At 38.4% G+C, this 15,776-nt stretch overlaps 4 protein-coding genes across 4 annotated transcripts; all 4 read left to right on the top strand.

Annotated features, from left to right (window-relative positions):
- Nucleotides 1-94: 94 nt before the first annotated feature.
- TM35_000361900 (uncharacterized protein) lies at nucleotides 95-5,221 on the top strand (the record flags this gene model as incomplete). Its single annotated transcript, XM_029029375.1, has 1 exon — nucleotides 95-5,221. The coding sequence occupies one exon, from the start codon at nucleotides 95-97 to the stop codon at nucleotides 5,219-5,221; it is 5,127 nt and encodes a 1,708-aa protein (XP_028879396.1).
- Nucleotides 5,222-5,759: 538 nt separating this feature from the next.
- On the top strand, nucleotides 5,760-9,014 carry TM35_000361910 (lipoprotein; the record flags this gene model as incomplete). Its single annotated transcript, XM_029029376.1, has 1 exon — nucleotides 5,760-9,014. The coding sequence occupies one exon, from the start codon at nucleotides 5,760-5,762 to the stop codon at nucleotides 9,012-9,014; it is 3,255 nt and encodes a 1,084-aa protein (XP_028879397.1).
- A 1,933-nt stretch (nucleotides 9,015-10,947) lies between these two features.
- TM35_000361920 (uncharacterized protein) lies at nucleotides 10,948-14,217 on the top strand (the record flags this gene model as incomplete). The annotated part of the gene is made up of 1 exon (XM_029029377.1): nucleotides 10,948-14,217. One exon carries the CDS (start codon nucleotides 10,948-10,950, stop codon nucleotides 14,215-14,217), a length of 3,270 nt encoding a protein of 1,089 aa, XP_028879398.1.
- Nucleotides 14,218-14,930: 713 nt separating this feature from the next.
- Nucleotides 14,931-15,284, top strand: TM35_000361930 (uncharacterized protein; the record flags this gene model as incomplete). Its single annotated transcript, XM_029029378.1, has 1 exon — nucleotides 14,931-15,284. One exon carries the CDS (start codon nucleotides 14,931-14,933, stop codon nucleotides 15,282-15,284), a length of 354 nt encoding a protein of 117 aa, XP_028879399.1.
- Between the last annotated feature and the right edge of the window lie 492 nt (nucleotides 15,285-15,776).

Raw genomic sequence — 15,776 nt, forward strand, 5'->3', positions numbered from 1 at the left:
ATATATATATATATATATATACATGTATATGTATGTAGATATATTTTTTTTCTTTTTTTTCTTTTTTTCTTTTTTTTTCTTCTTTTCCAGCTTTATGGATGAACAGCAGCCTAGACGGCATCAACTGTTGTCGGTGGAGACAATTGATGCGTATGTGAAGGAACTGCTCTCTAGTCGCCACCACTCACCGCAAGGACCTCCACTCACCGTAGAGTATATACTTAACAAGATCTACACACGGTTTTATAATAATGCCGGTCAATCCCCATTTCCGGATGGATTGCCCTTCGCGATTAAACAAATCCCATCGCTCGCCTCTGTGGCGGTTCTTCAATCTCGACTCACCGCATTTATTCAAAGTGCCGTGGCCACTCGTCCAGTCGTGACGATATATGAATTGGAATGTGAAATCTGTTTAGCAGAACATGTGGCTTCTTATGTGGAACTTGGACTTGGAAACTCGTTGACTGCCTTACCGGTAGTTCAACAGGCTTTTAATATTCATTCCAATGTGAAGATTGCGCCTGTGAAGAGTATTGATTTTATGCAGTTTTTACTCTTCGACCCACATGCGCAGAGTTTATTGGCCAGTGGAGGAGATGCCAGTGATGCCGTTCGCTCCTTTGCTCGACGGTATAAAGATGGGATCTACACAACGATGCGATTGGGAATTCACATTCAACACTTCCCATGGCTCCTGCAGTTTGTACGGCAGGAAGTGGGAAGAATGTCCGCCTTCTTTTCACAATTGCAGAAAACAAATACACAGACATTTGAACGATATGGAGAGTTTATTCAACGTACCTCTCTTTCTATATTTTCTGCTTGTATGTTGAAGAAGTCTGAAGTGGGAGAGGAATTATTACCATCATTATCATCATTATCTTCTCAGCGAATACCATTTATGGTACGGGCCTCAACGGAAGAAGCGGAGGAAAAATTAGATTTTATTCCATCTTCTTTATGGAGTTCTTATGATGATGGGCCGAGTGGGGGATTATGTTTATATGGCACTCTACACAGTAAGAAAGGGGATTCTCCATGTGATGATGGAAAGACTACATCTATTCATTCAACTGTAGTAGTAGTAAAGGAGGAGAATAAGAAGAAGGAGGAGAATACAGTGAGTTCTTCATTTTCTTCTACTTCTGCTATTCATGATATTTCACTCGGGTCAGTTATCCCAACAACAATAAACACAATAACATCAATGCCAACAGCATTACCGCCGGCTATTGGAATGCCAAACATGATGGTAATGGATCGTAGTGTACATGCGAGAAAACGTAGACGTGGAACCATAGTGGGTGAACCAACAGAAATCATAATAGATGAACCATCTACACTTGTGGTCCAACAACAACAGAAACCACAAGAGGAGATGATAAATCAGGCATGCAAAGATACAGTAGAATCATCATCATCATCATCTATGGTGTTATCAAGTTGTATAAATTCAATTCCATTTGAAAATATTTTATCCATTATACGTTGTTTAGCTGTTATGTATACAGCGGATGATATCTCTTGCCGTGCAATGTGTGATAATTTTTCCAGATTTAAGGAATCTGCATTGCAGTTATTACCACAGTTAAGAAGGAATAGTGAAATACTGCAGCCTAATGGAACTATGAAGAGTTCAAAAGATTTATTTTCTATGGATTTGGGAACTCTTTTGAATCTTTTCTCTCATAAAGAGGCACCTACACAGTTGTATGCCTTTTACTCTATCCTTGCAAATAACTCCGATGATAATAATAATAATAATGATAAGAAGAAGAACTGTAATAACAGTACCAATATTAATACTACTACTATTAGTAATATTAATAATAGTAATAATATTGAATCTCATACTTCTACTCCTAGTCGTTTACTACTTCAGTGTATAGATTTGGGAATGTCAGATTTATTGTTTTTACCTCTTGTAGGAACAAAATCATTATTACCATTATCCGCTATAAAAGGAGGACTGCGTGGACGTGTTCTCTTAACCGGTTCCAATAACTGTGAAGATTTACTTAAATTTCATCCATTACATTTTATTCTGGATCCCAACAAATCCATGGAAAAAGGGGATTCTTTAATAATGATAGATGGTACGAAACTCTTCTCTGGTATATATGGATCAATACTTCATAAACAGAAAGAGGAAGAGGAGGATAAACGTTTGGTATTAAATGCTCTTGAAAGTAACGGTGTATTATTGCAAGTTTCAGAAGATTGGTTTGTCGATGGTTTTCTTTTACAACTAGTGAAAGATCAGCTTCAACAGTATTCTAACAATAAAGCCCCAACAACAACAACAACAACAGGATTATTAATGGAATCCACAACCATAAGAGAAAGAGAAAGAGAAAGAAGAAGAGGTATGAGTAATAATAGTGTAGATGAATGCCGTATGGCTCTTCGTATGCTTCTTCTTTACTGGTGGCTTTTAGCTGTATGGTGTGAGTCCACAGAAACGAAAATATCTACAGGAATAGAAATGATAATAAAGAGTTTACATAATATCGCATGGATACCGTGTTTATCACGTCATCATGGGAATGATATGAGTAATACTTCTCTCTATGTAATGCGTTGGGCATCCCCATCTGAACTCTTTCCGGCTTCCATTGAGTATTTTACACATAATGGACTAAACAAGTTATTATTATTTGCCCCTTCTTGTATGGATGAGATGTTGTTATTACTGGAACAGGATAAAGATTTCCCTCAACGTACATCTATACAATTATTTCTACAGGAATGGATACCTACCATACAAAAGTGTATGAATAATGTTCATAAGGAATCGCTCGCATCTCTTATGGGAATGCCGGTAAAATGTGATGCTTTTGTAGCCCTTCGTATTCTTCGTACACTTAAGATTGGAAGTTGTGTTTCTGTTTCTGCCTTGCGGTGTTTATTACGTACTATTGCCGATAATAATAATAATACTACTACTACTAATAGTGAGATAACAACAGGAATGGATATACTTTTGGAAATGAGGAAAGAACCCATATTTCCACTACCAGAAGATCGTTTAAAAATGATTTCAAGTGGGGAATTTATTGTGCGTGAGTTGGCTACCTTTGAATCTGTTTATTGGAAATCCATACATAATATTCAGAATTGTATGCATAATAACAATACTGTATACGATAGTGAATATGTAAAGATGGAACACAAGAAGGAGGCTTATATATTTGATCGATCTATTGACTTTATTGGAAATGATCTTTTTATATTTACTGTAAATCAATTGGGTGTTTCTCCTGTTCCAACCGTAAAAACATGGATAGCCGCCGCACATGCCTGCAGAAGACGCCTTGCAGCTCCATCAGAAGAAATGAATACTTCATTAACGGCATTATTTCTCCGTTCGTTTGTTCGTTCTTGCATTCTACAATATACTCATCTCATTGAGAAGTGTGAGTCATCCATATTCTCTGAGAATAATAATAATAATAATAATACTAATAATAATAATAATAATAATAATAATAATAATAATAATATCGCACAAGAGGCATTACAGAAAATGGTAGATCTCGTCCCTTTGAATAGTTGTAAGGAATATATATTTCCTCTTGCTGGACGTTGGCGACGTGCCGCTGACGGTTTGTTCTTCTGTGGTTCACACTATTGTAATTTGAGTGGATTTGCCTTACAAGCATCCGAAACAGAGAGGGCCCCCGCATTGCCTGTTCTCCTATTTACACATGAAGAAGAACAAGAAGAAGGACAAGGAGAGGAAGGACCACATTATGTGGTATCTGCTATTTTACGCAAAATGGGATTATTAGCGTTAGAGGATTGTACAGAAAAGATTGTTACCTTTAGTTCTATGAATGCGGCGAAGAGTGCAGAGTTTCATCAAAAAATTGGAGAATGTGCCCCACGTGTACAAGAGTTTCTTCGCACACATTATCCACATTACTATTCAATTGTACAACCACACATACGAAAATCTCTAGAGCATGCTAGTACTGTATTAGCAAAGGATCCAATCTTACGAGAGGTATTACGATATGAGGGATATGAATATCAAATGACCCGTCCACTACGATGCTGTTATGTACGTCAACATAATTGTCTTTATGGAGTAAGTGAAGACTTTGCTCCTTATATTGGGGCAGATGCTATTGCGGCTTTATTTTTACCATTAGCGGATTATAAAGTACGACAGGGAGTCACTCGTGCCTTACAAGAATGGTTACGTTGTGCAGATCTTTATTTTGATGAAATACCTCCACCCTCCATCATCACAGGAAATTTGGAAGGGACAAAGTCAACGGAGATAAAACCATCATCATACTCCTCATGTGATGATGAAATTTGGCAACTTTCAGCGGCTCCGGCTGAACGTTTCCGTGAACATTTCCCTCCTGGCAAAGATGGATTTGGCAATTATGGACGGTCTATGGTTTCTACAGTTTCTTCTTCTTCCTCTTCTTCTTATACTTATGGTTCTCCCACTTTGGCTGGTATTTCACAGGAAAGTGAATCCCACAAACAGCGAGTAAAGGTATTACTGTGGGGTCAACACAGTGGCCGCATGATTCGATCTCTCCCACAGTGGAAGTGTGATGCCCTGGACTCCGCTCACGATATTCTACGCCGTCTTCGCAGGGATGCCGAGCAAACAGAAAATGACTCGGATGATGATATCCACATCAATTCTTCCTTATCATTACATCCCCGTAAACGTGTACGCCGTGGTGGACGACCGCAGAGTTGTGCAGGGGCGATGATTGCACATGAACATCGTGACACCGCCGATTACGCCACGGCCGCTGAACGATTTGTTGCGGAGAAATTACGCGCAGAGGCCCCACCGGGAGTGGAGGTGGTGTGGGTGAATGAACACGAGGAACATGGAACTCCATATGATATATTGTTAGTTCGTCAAACTGGTGGAGATCAACAGGCTTTTCATAGGAGAGGACATGCTAACAATACAACATCCGCATCCACAACAGAGATTTTGGGTTATGTGGAGGTGAAAAGTACATGTAGTAATACACGACGGGATTTTGAACTTTCATTGCGTGAACTTCTCTTTGCCGCACGGTTTGGAAGTGCTTATAAAATATATCGTGTTTTCTGCGCATCCACGAATGCACTGCGGCGAATGCGTGTGGAGGTGTTGGAGGATGTTGTGAAGATGTGGCAGACTGGGGCGTTAACTATGACAGGCGATGTGAAGGTCATGTTTGCACCTGGAGTCTAATACAGTCTTGGTAGATGTGGAGATTATACGAGTAAAAAGAAATATATATATATATATATATCTTATAAGGTAAAGCCAAAAAGAAAGAAAGAAATAATAATCATGAGTGATGAAATAAGTGACGATTAAGGAAAAAAAAAACTCGAGAGATTTTTTTTATTTCTCTGTGATTTCATTTGTATATACACATATTGTTATTATTTCCCTTAATGTGTGTCTTGTCCTTTTTTTATTGTTTTTTTTTATCTTTTACCCTACATTAAGGGTGATATTTGTCAGTAATATCTTCTTCTTCAGCTTCTATCTCTCTCTCTCTTTCTTATATATATCTATATCTATATCTATATATCTATACACTCACACTTACACAATCACACAATCACATACACACACATAGGTACGGCATTATTTACTCACTTACATTACACATCCCCAACTCCATTCCTCCCCTCTCACTCACTCACTTACTCAATCTTTCTCTCAATCTCTATCTATCTATCTATTTATCTATCTATCTTGATAGTCTGTGGGTTCTCCAATGGGTTGCCAGCACTCTGGGCTGGTGCGGGAGAAGGATCGTGTCTTCGGCGCCAACGGCCTCCACGTGGGTCGTCACGGCGACGTTGATCTCACCGCCCGCTCCATGGATGTCTTTGGCCTGCGGTTTGTTGAACTCATCCGCCGCGATGGACTGCACACCGCCCGAAGACTGCATCTCTCCGAGAATAAACTCTACACACTCGGAAAGGAAATGACACGACTGCCAGAGATTGAGGAACTTTACATCAACGCCAACCGCTTTGAACGACTACCAGTGGTATTGGGGGAAATGCCAAATCTAAAACTTTTAAACGCTAGTATGAATCCACTTGGACACCAAACACGGCCATTAGATGTCCTTCCGCGTATTCCATCGCTTACAACTCTTGTACTGCGGGACTGCTCACTCACCGCCATCCCACTACCATTACTTAATTGTGCACATCTACAGGAATTGGATCTTTCCGATAATATTAATCTTCAATTAGGCGGGGTGCAGTTTGGAAGATTAACAGAACTGCGCCGTCTTTTGATTGCGAATTGTGGTCTCATGGGTGAATTACCCGCTGGAGTGAAGGATATCCCAACACTGGAGGCACTTGATATATCTGCAAATTTCTTTGACTTTGAGGATTCTTCATTTTTTGGGAAGAAAATACCACTTACTCTAACAGAATTGCATCTCCGAGGTATGCAACTAAAATCCGTTCCACAAGTAATTGTTTCATTGCGTAAATTATCATATCTTGATCTTGCAGAAAATTCATTGGAAACACTTGACGTTCTTGCTGGACGACTTGTACGTAAACTGACAACATCCCGTAATACACCTCAAAGTGGACAAACCAATACTGTTTACAATAGTGTACCAGACATGAATGATGATGCTACTAGTATCGCCTCATATGGTAGTACTCGTGTAAGTATGGGTCAGGTAAGTCGTGCTGGATGTATTGCCTTTGTTCCTCAACCTATTCCATTAAAGAAACTTTCACTTCGTGCCTGTGATCTTCGAACTTTACCAAAATATTTTCATAAATTAACAAATTTAGTTGACATTGACTTGAGTGAGAATGAACACTTGGATGATCCAAATATGACACTCTTTTCTTTTGCTAGTCTTCAAGTACTTAATATTGTTGGATGTCCATTTGCAGAAAACATCCGCAATGCTCGTAATGAATGGTTTGATATTGCTAAATTGCGCAATTTACATACCATTAATTGGGAAGTGTGGAAAGGTGTACATAACATGAGTCCCTATCGCACTAAAGTTCCTATTGAAATTTGTGGACTCAATCTACGTCACGTAAATGGAATAGCACTTAGACCAGGACTTTTTGTTGGTGATACTGTTCAAACAACTATTAATTTGCTACTGGATGGATATTTTAAAGTGGATCTTGCTCTTGATAACGATCTTGTTTATAGTTATGCCGAAGCTGTACACGCATTACAACCGCTTGAGCCATTTTTTTTCTCACACAAAAAAAATGAAGATAATTCTATGCTTGGTGGTGGTAGTACTAGCAAGTCTGTCAAGAATCAAACTAATAATAGTAATAATGATAATACTAAAAAGAAAAATTTATGTTGCACTCCTCAGAAATCGGGGCTACACGTAAACTCAGATGTGCTTCAGATTGTAATTAATCGTTATATCTTTTTTCTGACAATGCAGGCGGCAAATTACAATGTTGTTATTATCCCACCAGCGGATGTAATGGCCCTTCACTATGCTCAAATGACACAAGATCCACTTGGTTACCGTAGTGATTGCGAAGCGATTTGTGGTCAGGTGTTAAGTTGCAACTACCGACTCTTTTTCTTAGAACAGAAAGTCCGTCCGCATGGAGTAAAGGAGGCAATGGTGGGAAGTAGACGTGTGTGGAATATGATGGTACGTACAGCACAGAAAGATTTACAATGGTTGCGATATGATTTTTGGGAAAGACGTGTAAAACGACGGGGTGTACAAGAAGATACAACAAGTTCTGCTGGTGATTTTACGAATCCAGCTGCTAGTTATAATACTGTTAGTGCTCCTGCTGATGGTAATACTAATAATACTAATACTGCAGCTGCAGCTGGTGCTGATGGTAATAATACTACTGCTACTACTACTACAGCTGCAGCAGGTGCTGATGGTAATAATAATAATAATAATAATAATAATAATAATAATAATAATAATAATAATAATACGACTACTACTGGGATAGAAGTATCTTCAGCACCTGCTGCACCACCCACTGAAGATTTAGACACAACTGGTTTACATCAAATGAACACCAATGCAGATCTTCGATCGGTGCTTGATCTCTCTATTACGGCACATTTTATGGAACAGGGTTCTGACCGCTTTGCGCAATCGTTAAGAGGATTTTTTCATGTAAATAAATATTTTCTTGATCACGAGAGTGAACTACGGGAACTCAATATGGACTGGACCCGCTATGTCAAGTATCTCGCTCTCTATGCTCAAATTCAACGTCTTAAAAGACCAGATCAACTAGATGGAAATACTTTAAAAACCGAGGATGAATTACAAAATAACTCCCTTATCACATCGGATGATTATTTACCACGTCCATTAACAAAAGAAGTATTAGCCCCTTTAGCTCCACGACGAACAGGATCTGTTTTAAGCCGAGTTGTCAATAATTCCTCTATAAATGCTGGAAATGGTAGTCTTCCCACAGGTGTTGCCCCTCCTCCTTATGGAGGAGGACAAGGATTAACAAATGTATCTCGACGTCCCTCTTATTTTGGACGAAATGGTGAAAATACGGGTCGTCGTCGTGGAGGAGGCGGTGGAGGAATTGCGGTGATGCCTACATTAGATCCGGTTCCCACTATTGGGATTACATTACTCTTATATACACATCGTACCTCTCATACAAAGTACTATCAAACACTAATGTTACTGGGTCTTGAAAATATTGATGTTTCCTGGGAAAATACAGTGGAATCTGTGGATGCGACGATGAAGGCATGGGAAATACTTTATAATGAGAAGTATGTGGAAAGACGAAATTCCGCATTTTTTGTATTTGATCATTTGGAATATGAAAAACAACATTCACTAGAGAAGTTGCGACAACAATCCTCAGCCTCATTAGGTGATAAATCTGTAGATACATCACATCGTAGCACTGCAAGTTCTTTGAGACGCAGCGGCTCTAAACGATCGATGCGGCATGTACGACAAGTCACTCTTTGCTGTGCGGATACGGAGTATGGGATTTTCTAATGGGTGAGCAGAACCATTAAAAAAAAAAAAAAAAAAAAAAAAAAAAACAGAATTGTTTTTCTTTTCTTTTCTTTTTTTTAAAAAAAAATGTATAGACGGATGTGGGGGAAAGAAGAAAAAAAGAAAGGGAAAAGCATCCACAAAAGAAACGATAACAACAACTATTACTATTAATACTACTACTACTACAATAACAGAATTAAAACGCCAAGGTATAGGGGAAAAAAGAATATTAGTAAATAGAAGTGGAAATTAGGTATTTGTACACATGGTTGACAAGTGTGGATATGTCTATGAAATCTCTGTGTTTGTATGTAGATGCTTCTTTAAACCACAGACACGACATTGTCCTCCCCCCTTCCTTTTTTTTTTTTTTCTTTTGAAGGAGTCTAACGTTTTTTTTTATTTTTATTTTTATTTTAATGCTGCTGTTTGATGATTCTTCTTGTTGTTGTCTCCATTTTCTTTTATTGGGGCAGTTATGACAGCCTTTTTCACCAGAAGAAAACTTTAACAGAAGATTATTATCATGATTCTCGCTTACTGTGTGTGAAGAGAAATTTTTTCCTTTTTTTTCTTTTATTTTCTTCTCACGCCTTTGATTATCTATTGTTTGTTTGCCTATTCCCGAGTGTGTGTGTGTGTGTGGGTGTGTTGTTGTTACGAGGAAAAATTATATATATATAGAAAAAAAAAAGAAGAAAGCAATGAGAGAAGCGGAGCGTTACACACACACATACACACACAAGAAAAAAAAAGGCGCAAAAGATGTGTATACGTTGTTAAAACGATACATCTCTATTGTATACAACTTGGCAGAGAGATGATGGTGATAAATGGATGGAGAACGTAGGAGAAGGAGGGTTGGGTGGATTGAAGAGGGGAGTTGATGGAAAAAAAAAAAAGAGATAAAAGGCATGGATTAAAAAAAAAAAAATGACTGTGTTTCTATACCGTCATTTGCACATACATACATTCACTCACTCACTCGTTCGGTATATATATATATATATATATATATATATTGATTTTCACTGTACTGTAAATTCCTTCTTTTTCCTTTGTTTGTTTGTTTGTTTATGTGTTTCTCATCTCCAGTCGGTGTCTCTCCCCACCCGCTTATATTATCTGTATGTATACACTACACCAATACCACTGTATACGTGAGTGTTAACTCGCTCACACAGAGAATTTCTCTTTTATTCTCTCTGTGTCACCATGTCTCTTTTTTCTTTTTCTTTTTTTTATTTGTGGTAACCAAAATGAATTATAACTAGTTGACGGTGCTTTTTATTGTTATTTTATTGTTTTTATTTGATGTAGACTTCTGCAGGATGTTTTTTTTCTTTTTTTTTTTTCGTTTTCCTTCTACTTTCTTTGTGTGTGAGTAATCCTTCTTATTTCTTTCATTTATTTTCTTTTCTTCTATGCTCCTTTTTTTCCTTTTAAATTGAACCACAGTAAAGTTAGAAAGAAAGGAAAAAAAAAAAAAAAATAAGTGATCCATAGTGTTAGTGTAGATTACAACTGATACGAAGGAGAAAAAAGAAAAAAAAAGGCTTGCACAGTTTCGGCTCTTGATGCGTTGGCTGGACGTACATATATAGAAATAGAAAGAGAAAAAAGAAAAAAAAAAGAAGAAGAATACAACGCGCTGATAGCGACAGCGAAGTAGAAACGAAGGGTACAAGAAAAGAAGAACAAAAAGAAAGGCGATATTATTACCACACAGAGAGAAGAGAAAAAAAAAAATACACGAAAGAAAAAAGAAAACGGAAAACATTAACTGCAGGAGATATATATATATACATACATCCTCAGAAAGACAGACAGACGGACAGACACATTGTAGGTAAATAAAGAGGGTGGTAGTGGGAGAAAGAAAAAAAAAAGAAAAAGAAGAAGAATCAAACAAACAGAGAAAAAAAGAAAAATGACCACACCACGATTAAAAGAAGATTGGAAGAATCCATACAAGGGTTCCACCACACGTGAAACTGTGGCTGAGATGAATCATCGTCGTGTACAAGCCATTAAAGCCGAAAACGCATATATGCGAGAACGTGCCACTATTCGTTTGCGGAACTCAACGCCTATTAGTGCTACTCGCGGTACGATATCACTTCAACGACAGGAACCTCCTTCAGGAGCCGCGTCTGTGAATCTCGCTACTACTACTAGTGCGTCGACGATAAGAGGAGTTGGGGATACAGGAAAGAAATCATCTCTGTTAACGCGTCCATCTACACCAGGTCGTTCATCTACACGATTTAATACATCCAAAAAATCTCCACGAGTATCTACAACTACTCGAACGGGTAATATGGCGATGGCAGGCAATTCATCATCATCTGTTGTTGCTGCTGCTGCTGGGGCTCCAACGACTCCAATAACACCTACGGTTCTACCAACTGTACCACCATTGCAGTTGAGTCCTTCTGTTGGGAGTGCTTCCGTGAATATTGATCCACGAATTCAAGTGAAGAGTGAAATGAGTCGACATAATGTACCCTTCACACTTACTGGTCCATATGCATGTGTTGCACTTGTAAAGGCCAGTGCATCTATATGGGCAGCGAATTCCGAATTGGGTACCATTGATATATTTAGTAGTGTTTCTGGTGAGTTATCTGTGCAAATCCCTGCACGGGTGTCGAAAAAGAAAGAGACGATCAAACCATTAGCACTATTATCTACACCACATCATGTTTGGGTGGGTTTTAGTGATGGTGCTGTAGTGGTATATGATCATCTCTGTGTTACGCAAGTAACGATGGGTCATTTTCACGCCTCTCCTGTTGTGGCTTTCTGTTCGATGATGGATGGAACGACGGTGAGTGGATCACTGGATATGGCACTAGTTCGCTGGGATAAGGAAGAAAAAAATTTTGAAGCCATTACACGTATTGTTGGGGTTTCTGAAACTCATCAGGCACTTACATGCATGACAGCTTTTGGAGCGAATATTGTTTTGTGTGGTTCTATGGCTGGTAGTATTCTTGCTGTGGATTGTACCTCTGGTTTACAAGTAGCCACTTTACGTGGTCATAACAGTCGTGTAAATGCCATGGTGGTGATGGAAGATCTTCTTTTTTCTGCTGCTGAAGATGGTTATGTAAATGTATGGAATATGCGTTGTGATGAACAATCTTCAGGACTTGCATTTCAGCGTAGTTGTCGATTATTGAAGTGTGTTCCTGTTCAAGTGGCTGTACGGGATATGGTACCACATGAGGGATCTCGTAGTTTATGGGTATCTTATGTAGATGGAGTCGTAGAAAGATGGAGTGCAAATCCTGATGATGACTTTGGAGTAGAACAAGTAGCCCGTGAGGCTTTTATTGATGCCAATGGATCTTATCAACCTTATGAGGTTGTATCTTTACATTGTATAGGAACTGTAGAGGCGATGCGTGTATTGGCATTGGGAAGTAATGGAATTAGCAAAGTATGGTGTGGACACCGAAATGTATTGGAGGAATCTCTACAGAAATCTATTAAGGATATAAATGCTGTTATTTCCCAAGACTCCGCAGAGGCGAAAGAATGGGAACAAAAGGCATTGGCATTAAAACAGAAGGAAGTGGAACGTAAAGGAAAGTATAGTACTTTACTCTCTCGTTTACATGTACGTCGATTGCTTTTTAGTTATTACTCTAGATGGCGAATGCGTGTTTGTTCCCATCGTCTACGAGGGCGACAACAGGAAGAAATATGTTTAAATTTAGAAGAACGATATCAATTTCGACTAATGCGACGTTACTTTACAACATGGTGTTCTTTTTATGATAAGGAACAAAGTCGTATTAGAAAACAATTGATTGCCCTCGCATTAGAACGGGTAACTAATCAAATGTGGATTGCAGAATTAATTTCTCGCTGGAGAGATAGTATTTCCCGTCGCAAGTTACATCGACAACAAGAAGAAGTAATGAAAACATTAGAAAGAGTCTCTAATGGTGTTATTTTGGCAAAATATTTTGCCTGTTGGAAATGCCAAAGAAGTATTCAACGGGGTAAATTACCAGCTGATAAATTGGCACTCGTCGCAGCAAAGTCTAGACAACGGGTATTGCGACAGGCCTATGATAGTTGGTATGCATCCAATACTCAATGTAAACCAAATTCAAATATTACTACTACTCCTGCTACTACTACTACTATTATGAGTAGTAATGATAATAATACTACAAGTAAATCTCTTGTAAACAACAGGGTATCAAAAACAACATACATTGGACGATTTGCAGGAGCTTATGTAAAAGTAACAGAAGAACGGGAACGTCGTCGTGTGTTTGGTCTTTGGCGTCGATGGAATGAACGTCGCCGAATTATGCTCTCACGCCGTGCTCTTGCGGCTGCGAAGGAAAAACAATGTTATCGTGATATATTATATCGACGATTTGTAACTTGGCAACTCTTCTGCCGCAAAAGAGCTCTAGACGCACTCTTACGGGAAGTACAAGAAGTAGAGGCACAACTTCGTCATGCAGAAGAAACACATTCCGATATATTTGATAAGTTACAACTACAAAAACGTTTAGATCATTTACGTAGACAATATGAACAGGAAAAACAGCGTCTTAATGAAGATGTTCAAAAGACGCAAAAACTCACTGAAAGCCGTGATTCTCTTCGTCGCTCCTTAGAAGGTGTGTCTGGTGTGAGTGGTAGTCATTTAGATGATGAGAGTCTTACAGCCTCTTCCAATGCCTTATTTACACCAAGTGTACTTCGGCAATTACCAGTCGCAGAGGCAATGGCTCTAGTCATGACCCGATTAAAAGGAATTGTATTGAATATATATACAGATATGCCACTCTTCCGACAAATAAAGGATCGATTGCGGTGTGGCACCACCGCCGCTGTCGTCTTTCTTGAAGGTTTCCAAGAAGTTAAACGTTTGATTGTTAATATATCCAAACGTCCTGTTGGGGCAACATGGCGTAGTGGAGAACGTTGGCCAGTAACAAATGAGACATTAGAGAATCTTCCACTCCATCCCTGTGCGGCCGTTGTTCAGGCCATTAAGGCGATGGTGGTGGCGTATGATATGGTGGGAGCCTCTGATATTGAAAGTGTAACAGCGACAAGAGAGGAAATTGTGGCGAATGCAGATCTACTCTTTTTACTTTGGCGTGTTTGCTACACCGCACGAAAACCGCCTCTTCCTGTTAACAATAGAGTTAACGCACGGGCATAAGGGAGAGAGAGAGAGAGAGGGATCTCTGTTTTTCTTTTTTTATGCCTTTTTTTTTCTGCTGTTTCATTTTTGAACTTTTATTATTTTTTATTGCTTTCAGGTGATGATCCTTCTTCTGCTTGTCCATGTTGTTGTTGTTGTTGTTTGCTTTTTTTGTTGGTGCTGTTACAATTAGAGAATGAAAAGAAAAAAAAAAAACAAAGGAACATTAAGAGAGAGAGAGAGAGAGAGAGAGAGAGAGAAAAAAAAGGAAGAAACAAAAATAAAAGGAGAGGTGCCTTTTGCTTATACTTTGACTTTTTCATTACACGCAAGTGTTTTGAGTAATGAAGTATTCTGTCATATTTGTTACCTTTCCCATTTATATGGATTTTTTTCCATCTGCCAATTTCAATTCATTGAATAACTTTTTTTTTTTTATCTTAGTGCTTCTGTGTGTGTATGTGTGTGTATGGGTGGGTGGAAATGTATATCACCCTGATGATGTCATCTGTGGTTCGTCTTCTGTATCACTTTGTGAGAAGCAATCACACATATATATATATATTTAGTTAAATACACCTTTTAAAAAAGAACTGTGATCCCTTTTTCCTTTTCTTTTCCCCTATATTTTCTTTTATACGCACCCATATACACTCTCTGAGGTTTTTTCTTTTTCTTTCTTTCTTTTCTGTCTGGCTCTAAAGGTGTTAGAGGCGTTTAGAGTTTTTGATATGTTGTTTGAAACACTTAAAGCATTAGGTATTTGTTTTATTCCCCTTATTACATTATGTTTTCTACACATAGGACTCCACTATAGTGGGGTAATACTCTGTATGGCCAATACACCAGTACCTTTTCTCTTGGGAACTGTATTATGGCTTCGATCTGAACAAGTAGCACGTGCATACGTATCCTCTGTTGGACATCACTGCAGTTATAAAGAGAGACTGCCTGTATCAACTAGTGGTCCTTCGCGTGTATCACCTGTATTACCTGCAATTCTATCACTTATTATGTTTCTATTTACCTTCTGGCATCTCTTGGCAGTGGTGCTTCTCATTCTATGGACGATAGCTGTGAAATAAAATCGGTTTGGAAGCAAGTATAATTACTTACAGTCCATGTTAGTGGGAATTATATGTTTTTGTAATATGAGTAGTTTGTTGGTGTTTTGGACACACTGTTGAAATGATTACACTCCGTTTTAAGTTATCCATAACAAAGTTATTGCTGTAAGTCTTTTTTTTTTTGACTCTCTCTCTCTCTCTATATATATATATATATATACAGACATACTGGAACGTCTATGAGGTAGGTGCGTGTAGTTGTCAGTATCCTTTGGTGGTAGGCCGCTTCATTCTTTATTCTATACCTCTTTTACAGTTTGGTTTGTTATTATCTTTGTTTAGTTTTTTTTTTCACAACTCTTATTTCTGTATTTGTATTTCTACAGATAGAGACACAATTCGCGCCAAGAAAAAACAAACGAACAAACACTAAAAACCACAAACAAGTATAAACACAAACTCTTGTAAGAAAACACCTGGAGAAATGCAGCGTTTCCTTTCTTTCTTCTT

The sequence above is a fragment of the Trypanosoma theileri genome (assembly GCF_002087225.1).
Source record: "Trypanosoma theileri isolate Edinburgh chromosome Unknown TM35_Tth_36_V1, whole genome shotgun sequence".
Lineage (NCBI taxonomy): Eukaryota > Euglenozoa > Kinetoplastea > Trypanosomatida > Trypanosomatidae > Trypanosoma > Trypanosoma theileri.